Source organism: Glycine max, chromosome 4 (genome assembly GCF_000004515.6).
Source record: "Glycine max cultivar Williams 82 chromosome 4, Glycine_max_v4.0, whole genome shotgun sequence".
In the NCBI taxonomy this organism is placed as follows: domain Eukaryota; kingdom Viridiplantae; phylum Streptophyta; class Magnoliopsida; order Fabales; family Fabaceae; genus Glycine; species Glycine max.
The window spans coordinates 37,600,405-37,609,964 of NC_016091.4; the positions used below are offsets into that span (position 1 = coordinate 37,600,405).

The window sequence follows — 9,560 nt, forward strand, 5'->3', positions numbered from 1 at the left end:
TACTTGACTGAATCCATTTTGGATACCAACCAAGTAGTGTTACTCAACATATATTGCCTCAAATGGTGAGCTGCCCGCGCCCAGGCACAACATGTCCTTTCTAGTAATGAGTAGTTCATCTCGCATGCTGTGAATTTCTTGCTCAAGTATTAAATGACCCGTTCTTTCTTTTCGGATTCATCGTGTTGCCCCAACACACACCCGTTGACTCATCTAACATTGTCATGTATAGGATATGAGGTCTTTCGAGCACTGGTGGTATGAGCATAAGAGGATTCATCAAATACCGTTTAATTCTCTCAAATGCTACCCGACAATCATCATCCCACTTAACAGACTGATTCTTACACAACAACTTAAAAAAAGGCTCACAGGTGACAGTTAACTGTGATATGAATCTAGCGATGTAATTCAACCTCCCCAAGAAACCCCATACTTGTTTCTCTGTATGTGGCTCGGGTATCTCGAGAATTGCTTTCACCTTATCCGGATCCACCTCTATTCCCCTCTGGCTAACAACAAAACCGAGCAACTTTCTGCATTTTACCCCCAAATGTACACTTTGCGGGATTCAATCTCAACCTGTATTCATGTAGTCGCCCGAACAACTTTTGCAAATTGACTAGGTGCTTCTCCTCCGTTCTTGATTTTGTGATCATATCGTCCACGTAGATCTCAATCTCCTTGTGCATCATGTCATGGAATAATGCCACCATGGCCTGCTGGTATGTTGCCCCAGCATTCTTCAGTCCAAAAGACATTACCTTATAGTAGAAGGTTCCCCATAGAGTAATGAAAGTTGTCTTCTCCATTTCCTATGGTGCCATCTTTATTTGATTTTAACCCGAAAATCCATCCATGAAAGAGAATAGGGAAAAATGGGCCGTGTTATCCACGAGAACATTGATGTGTAGTAAAGGAAAGTTATCCTTTGGACTGGCTTGATTTAAGTCTTGATAGTCCCCTCACATTCGCACCTTTTCATCCTTTTTTGGGACTGGCACGATATTGACAACCCATTCTAGGTACCAGGCGACAGCCAAAAACCCCACATCAAATTATTTCTTCACCTCCTCTTTTATCTTCAAGGACATTTCAGGCTTCATTCTCCTCAACTTTTGTTTCACAGGGGAGCACTCAGGATTCAATGGTAGCCTGTGTTGCACAATTTTTGAGCTCAAACCAGGCATATCCTGGTAAGACCAAGCAAAGATGTCTTGGTAGTCTCGCAACAGAGCCACTAACCCATCTCGGATGCTAGCGGACACACAAGTGCCAATCTTGACTTCCTTTTTCTCTTCACTAGGGCCCAAGTTAACAACCTCTGTCTCCTTTTGATGTAGTTTTATCTCTCTTTCTTCCCATTCCATTATTCTCCTCAGATCCGGGGGGAATCCCCAATCCTCGTCTTCTTCCTCCTCAGCTTGATTGACTGGTTGCTCAAAGTCAACATCCAAGTCCTCAGTATCGTTGCTTTCATAGGACTCATTATCGGATCTGCGACAAATCATTTAATCGCAACAAAAATAAATATGCAGAGAAATGAAATGGACAAAGGTGAAAAGGGAATATATCAATAAAAGGATTGTATATTAATGGTCATTGGAACATTAAAGAAGAGAATGCCTAACAAAAAAGGTAACCCCTAAAGCCTAGGCACAACAATAGGATCCAAACTACTTGATTACATCGAATTCGAAACATAAATCTTTGGTTGCTCCATGATTTGCCAATTTTTCAATTCAAAGTCTGGGGAACATGGCTGAACCCAATTTGGCTGATATTGATTAGTCTCTTCATCCAGCATAGCAATTTGACCTTCATGCATCCACCCTGCACTCACAAAGCTCTCATTGATGTGACAAATAGGGACCCTTTCCACTTGCGGTCCTCGCCCTTTTAAACAAGCTAAGCTTTTCTCTTTCCTTTTCAAAGCAATCCTCCTTTTATCAGCACTTGTAGGCTTGTACCCCAAACCAAACCTCCCACAGTTTTCAGCAATCTTCAATAGGCTTATCGCACCACCACCATTCCGGCCCAAACCCATTGTAGGCTCATACCCATCCTTTAGCATAACTCGAGCTACCATCAAAGAGGTATCAAAAAAACATGGTTGTATTGGAGGAGACTCCACATAAGCACTATTCACAATTTCTGATGCTTGAAACGATGTATCTAGTGACCCCTCTACTGCTTCAACATAAGGCGTAGAAGATGGACAACTTACTAGTATGTCTTCCTCACCTGATACTATAACAAGCTGACCCCTGACCACAAATTTCAATTTATGATGCAAAGATGATGGGACCACTCTAGTAGAATGGATCTAGGGCCAACCTAGCAAACATCTGTAAGCGGGAGTTATGTCCATGACTTGGAAGGTGATTTGAAATGTGCATGGGACAATCTGGATTAGGAGATCAATTTCCCCTCTCACATCACGACGACTGTCATCGAAGGCTTTGACCACCATAGAGCTTGGCCTTATGTATGAGGTGTCGAATGGCAACTTATCTAATTTCGTTTTAGGCATGACATTAAGAGAAGAACCATTGTCCACAAGCATCTTAGCCACCACATGATCCGCACATTTGACAGACACATGCAAAGCCTTATTATGTTGTTAGTTGTCTTATGCGACTAACTTTTGTATAGAAAACATTTTCTAAAACTTGTATAGTTCCCCAATTTATAGTTATTTTGTAGGAATTTGTATATAAATCTTGTTTTGTTGAATAGCTATCTTTAGAGTATCTCCCATGTGATTTAATGATAAAATTTGCATAATTTCAGGTCAAAAGAGGCTAAAAATCTTGAAGTGCTAAAAGGAGCAGTCGCGCTAAGCGGACCTTGTGGGCTCAGCGCGCATCCGCCGCTAAGTGCATCTTCAGCGTGCTTAGCATGACAAGGTAATTTGGAAGAGCACAAGAATTAAGGCCACGAGCTAAGCGAGACGTTTGTCTCTTGTCAGGCTCAGCGCACGACTAGCGCCAAGCCCAAATCCACTTACTCACGCTAAGCGTGAGGGTGGCGCTAAGCGTGATGTTGCGATTTTAGAGCATATTTAAGCCTAAATTTTCAGAATTAGGGTGAGGAATTATTGAGACCAGAGCTGCATACTTTTGCATAGAATTCGAGATAGTGCTCTGGAGGTAGCAAAGAGGAGCAGCTGTGCAGAAAAGCCTAGGGTTCTACATTTTTAGAGAGATTATTGAGTGTTAAAGTGATTGTGAGGTGCCAAGAAGAGGAGGAGGGATCCCTCTTCTTGTGTAAGCAACAATTATTCTGTACTCTTTATCTCATTTGTGTTAGGGTTTCTATTTATGGATGGCTAAAAACCCTAGTTGGGGATTTCTAATGAACAGTTGATGTAATTACTTTTTATATCTAATAAATTGTGTTTTGTGTGTTCAATGCTTCTTTCAATGCTTAATTAGTGCATGCTCTTGGTCTGATCACCCATTTGTGTGTACTGTTAGGTGACTTTAGCATTGGGAAATGTACTGTTGCCTTAGAACTTGATAGAAGAGGACTAAATAACTACATTACCAAGAATGAATTGTGGGGTTTTGGTTTTCTGAATATGCTGTGATGATAATGTTGTTTAAGTTAATCCTAGTCTTACATGAGGGATCTGCGGATGAAGCTTACGTTAAATTAGTCTAAAATTACAAGGGATCGAGGTTTAGTACTCTAGGCTACAACATAGAACACAAGAACATGATTAATTAGAGAAATATAGTCATATGCATCACTGGTTTGTTAGAAAGACCCAATGCTTTTTACCTATTGCTGTCAACTTTTACATACTTGCATTTACTATTTTTACCATAGAAGTAGTTTATTTCTATTTTTAACCCTCAATTACCAATGTTTGGGTGTTCCAACAATGCCTTACTTCTGAACAAAACTCTATCTAATAAGCAAGTTCCTTGAGTTCGATACTCAGATCACTCCATTTTAATTTTAAATACTTGACGACCCGGTGCGCTTTCCGGTATTTCATTTCCCTTGAATATATTTGTTAAAAACTGGAGAAAAAGGAACCATATGGGAAAGTGAACAAAGTATTTATGGCGCCTTTGCCGGGGAACTTAATACATTAGAAGAGTTCAGTTCAATTTTATGACATTGCTTTATATTTTTCTCTTTGATTCATTGATTCTTTTTGTTCATATTTTAGTTACTGTACAAATTTATTGTTCTTTTGAACCGGATAGTTGTTGTTCTGTTTCTCTTGTATGCAAAGAAGATCTACTGCAGGTGATTTGATCCCCATCGATTTGGAGATTAACGCTACTTTCAGGAGATGCAACGCAGAGAGAATTAGAAAATTTTTGCAGGACTTAGAAGCAGCAACAACTCCAGGAGAAGAACCTCGATCTTCCGAGGCATCTTCTAGCTTTCCTATTCCAGGGCAATCTTATACAGATTTAATTGAAGAAGTTATTATTGGCGTCTTCTAGCTTTCCTATTCCAAGGCCCATTTTCTATGATCGAACAATGAAGCTAGAAGAAACTATGTTCAATTTATGTAGGTATCTATGTCAAACCATAAGAGAACAGAGTCAGCCATTAAGAATCTGGAAGTCCAAGTGGGACAGCTGGCAAAACAGTTGGCTGATAGGCCGTCAAGCTGCTTTAGTGCTAACACTGAGAAGAATCCGAAGGAAGAATGTAAAGCTGTAATGACAAGGAGCAGAATTGCAATTCAGGCTGATGAAGGTAGAGCTGACGAGAAGGTGGAGGGATATAAACAACAGTCGGCAGCTGAGCCAGCACTGGAACCAGTTTCTAATTTTGTTGAACTTGAGGAAGTTGTGGAAGATGAAGATGACCAATAGGAGAGAGAGACACCAATAAAAGAGAGTGAAATAGGAATAAAGATGAAGGAAGAACAAGAAAAAGAAAAAGAAAAAGAAGAAGTAGAAAAAGAAAAAAATCAAAAAAATGAAAAAGAAAAAGAGAAGGTTGATGAGGAGAAAAAGAAGAGCAAGATTGAGGTTTCAAGAGAGAAAAAGAGAGAGATTACTTCAGTTGAAGGCAAGGAAGTACCATATCCATTGGTACCTTCCAAGAAGGATAAAGAGCGACACTTAGCCAGATTTCTTGACATCTTCAAGAAGTTGGAGATCACTTTGCCTTTTGGAGAAGCTCTCCAACAAATGCCCCTCTATGCCAAATTTTTAAAAGACATGCTGACAAAGAAGAACCGGTACATCCACAGTGACACGATAGTAGTGGAAGGTAACTATAGTGCGGTCATTCAACTCATCCTTCCTCTGAAGCACAAAGATCCTGGAAGTATCACTATACCGTGTTCCATTGGAGAGGTTACTGTGGGTAAAGCTCTTAGACTTGGGAGCTAGTATCAATTTAATGCCTCTCTCCATGTGCCGGCAACTTGGAGAGCTAGAGATAATGCCCACACGCATGACCCTCCAGTTGGCAGATCGCTCCATTGCTAGACCATATGGAGTGATTGAGGATGTGTTGATTTAGGTCGAGCAGCTTGTATTCCCTGCAAATTTCATGGTTATGGATATAGAGGAGGATCCTGCCATTCCCATAATCTTGGGACGTCCTTTCATGTCCATGACCAACTATATATTAGATATGCGGAAAGGCAAGTTAGAATTGGGTGTGGAGGATCAGAAAGTCTCATTCGACTTATTTGAAGCAATGAAGCATCCAAATGATAAGAAAGCTTGCTTTGATCCAGACAAGGTAGAACAGGAAATAGAATTAGCTGCTATAGCTAGGGTACTGCACTCTCCTTTGGAAAAAGCATTGATCAATCATGTAGAATGTCTAACAAAAGAGGAGGAACATGAAGTGCAGACTTGTATTAAAGAGTTGGATGGTGCAGGAGAAAATTCTGAGGCACATACTACATTTGAAGAATTAAAGAATAGTGGGCAAATAGAAAAACCAAAAATAGAATTGCAGACCTTGCCTGCACATTTGAAGTATGTATTCTTGGAAGACAATGACTCCAAACCATTGATTATTATCAGCTCGTTGAAGAAAACAGAAGAAGATCAGTTGGTGCAGATTTTGAAGAGACACAAAGCTACAATTGGATGGCACATATTTAACTTGAAAGGAATTAGTCCATCTTATTGCATGCACAAAATCAATATGGAAGCTGATTATAAACCAGTGAGACAACCTTAAAGAAGATTGAACCCAATCATGAAAGAAGAGGTGCATGATGGCAGGGAAAGACTCGCAGGGAAATCCTATTATTGTTTTCTGGGTGGGTATTCTGGCTATAATCAGATTGTTATAGATCCTAAAGATCAAGAGAAGACTGCTTTCACCTGCCCTTTTGGTGTATTCGCATATCGGCGCATGCCTTTTGGTCTGTGCAATGCCCCAGCTACATTTCAGAGGTGTATGATGGCAATTTTTTCTGGTATGGTAGAAAAATCATTGAAGTTTTCATGGATGATTTCTCTTTTTTTGGGGCCATCTTTTGATGGGTGCCTATCAAATCTTGATAGAGTATGATAGAGGTGTGAAGAGTCCAACTTAGTTCTCAATTGGGAGAAATGTCATTTCATGGTTCAAGAAGGAATAGTGTTGGGGCATAAAATTTCAGTAAGGGGAATAGAGGTGGACAAGGCAAAGATTGATGTAATTGAGAAACTTCGTCCTCCAATGAATGTCAAGGGAGTGAGAAGTTTTTTAGGACATGCAAGGGTCTACAAGCGATTCATAAAAGATTTCTCAAAAGTCGCCAAACCACTTAGCAATCTGATGAATAAAGATGCTGCTTTTGTGTTCGATGAAGAGTGCATGGAAGCATTTAATGATTTGAAAACCAGATTAGTGTCTGCTCCAGTAATTACTGCACCAGATTGGGGACAAGAATTTGAGTTGATGTGTGATGCGAGTGACTATGCCGTAGGTGCAGTGCTTGGACAACGGAAGGGAAAAAATTTTCATGCTATATACTATGCCATTAAGGTTCTAAATGATGCACAGGTGAACTATGCTACCACAGAAAAAGAAATGCTGGCAATTGTTTATGCACTTGAAAAGTTCAGATCTTATTTGGTAGGCTCAAGAGTTATCATCTACACCGATCACACAACTATTAAATATTTGCTCAACAAGGCCGATTCCAAACCCAGATTGATAAGATGGATCTTGCTGTTGCAAGAATTCGATTTGGTAATTCGGAATACAAAGGGATCGGAAAATGTTGTAGCTAACCATTTGTCTAGATTGGTGAATGAGGAAGTCACATCGAAAGAAGCTGAAGTTAGAGATGAATTCCCTGATGAATCATCATTCTTGGTGAGTGAGAGACCTTGGTTTGCCGATATAGCCAACTTCAAAGCTACTAGAATCATCCCAAAAGACTTAACTTGGCAGTAGAGGAAGAAATTCCTACATGATGCTCGATTCTATATCCGGGATGATCCACACTTGTTCAAAATAGGAGCTGACAATCTCCTACGAAGATGTGTGACACAAGAAAAGGCCAAGAACATATTATGGCATTGCCACAACTCTCCATGTGGCAGCCATTATGGTGGAGATAAGACGACGGCCAAGGTTTTACAATCTGGATTCTTTTGGCCCACACTTTTTAAAGATGCTCACCAGCATGTGCTACACGGTGATCAATGTCAGAGGATGGGGGGTATATTAAGAAGAAATGAAATGCCTCTATAGAATATTATGGAGGTTAAGGTATTCGATTGCTGGGGTATTGATTTTGTAAGTCCCTTCCCTTCGTCTTTTGGCAATGAATATATACTAGTGGCTATTGAATATGTCTCTAAATGGATTGAAGCAGTGGCTACCCCGCATAATGATGCTAAGACTATGGTAAAGTTTCTGAAGAAGAACATTTTCTCAAGATTTGGGGTGCCTAGAATTCTGATTAGCGATGGAGGCACACACTTCTGCAATAATCAGCTACAAAAGGTGTTGAAGCAATATAATGTGACACACAAAGTAACATCACCTTATCACCCCCAGACCAATGGGCAAGCAGAAGTATCGAACATGGAATGAAAAAAGATTTTGGAGAAGACTGTAGCTTCTACTAGAAAGGACTGGTGTATCAAATTAGATGATGCTTTATGGGTGTACAAAACAACAATCAAGACTCTGATAGGCCTATCTCCATTTCAGATGGTGTATGACAAGTCTTGTCACTTACCAGTGGAGATGGAATATAAAGGATACTTGGCCTTGAAGTTTTTGAACTTTGATGAAGCCGCATCCAGAGAACAAAGGAGGCTGCAGCTTTTGGAGTTGGAAAAGATGAAATTAACTACATATGAATCTTCAAAGTTGTATAAAGAAAGGGTCAAAAAGTATCATGACAAAAAGCTGCTCAAGAAGGACTTTCAGCCAGGACAACCGGTGTTGCTTTTCAACTCAAGACTTAAATTGTTTCATGGAAAGCTTAAATCGAAATGGTCTGGACCATTTACCATCAAGAAAGTCCGACCCTATGGAGAAGTGGAGCTTTGTGATCCTCAATCTAAAGATCCCGAGAGGACATGGGTAGTGAACGGACAAAGCTTGAAGCAATATTATGGTAGAGCTATGGAAAGATTGAACAATGTTCTATACTTCAAACTAGAATAACAGGATGATGCGTCAAGCTAATGACGTTAAAAGAGTGCTTACTGGGAGGCAACTCAGTTTTTCTTTCCCTTTTCTCTTTTTCATTTTGTATTTATTGCATGTATTTAGGATAATTTCTTGTGATTGTGATTAATTTTTCAGCTTGTTTAGTAGTGAACAAGGGGGTTTTTAAGCCTAGGTGAAGATATGGACAAAAAAGACTTATTTTTCAGTTGTCCATCCGCTAAGCGCCATGTCTTCATGCGCTAAGCCTGAGCTTGCTTGCGCTAAGCGCTTAGACCCCTAACTAGTTGGCTGAATAGTTTAGCTAAGCGCACATCACTACGCTAATCCCAACATCTTCACTGGAAGTGAACTTCAAGAAGTGGGCTTAGCGGAGATGATGCACTAAGCGCCACTCCTTCTCTGGAAAAATCTTTTGTAGCAGCGCACTGTCCTGAGCAAAGCCTCATATCCATTATGGAACTGAACTTTCATGAGTTGGGCTTAGCTGTAGGATGCGCTAAGCGCCAATCCTTTACTGTTTTTGAAATGCTTGGAAGTGCGCTTAGTGTGCCTGTTGCGCTAAGCCTGAACTACTCTCTGTAAGTTGAAGCTTGATTGTGCGCTAAGCCTTTCATCTCAGGCTAAGTGCATTTTGCAGAAAAATTTTGTGTTGCAGAAAGTGCTAAGCACAGCCTGCAGCGCTAAGCCCCAGATCCTCTCTAGAATTTGAAACTTCAAGTTGGGCTTAGGACGAGGTTAGGCTAAGCACATGGGCTTTAAACTCACATGTCACGTTGGCATGCTAAGCACATATATGCACTAAGCAGGCCAAACGAAAATGCTAAAATAAAATAGAACTGCCAAAGGCAGTTTAGTTACCTTTACATCTCAGAGTTTCTGCTTCCTTTTGTTGTGCTTACCTGTGCTTGTGTGCATATTGCTACTGTGCTTTGAAGCTTCTT

At 40.3% G+C, this 9,560-nt stretch overlaps 1 protein-coding gene across 1 annotated transcript; it reads left to right on the plus strand.

Moving 5' to 3' along the window:
• The first annotated feature begins 8,187 nt into the window (after positions 1 to 8,187).
• LOC102660059 (uncharacterized) lies at positions 8,188 to 8,613 on the plus strand. The gene has a single exon (XM_006579185.1). It carries the CDS (start codon positions 8,188 to 8,190, stop codon positions 8,611 to 8,613), a length of 426 nt encoding a protein of 141 aa, XP_006579248.1.
• The last annotated feature ends 947 nt before the right edge of the window (positions 8,614 to 9,560 follow it).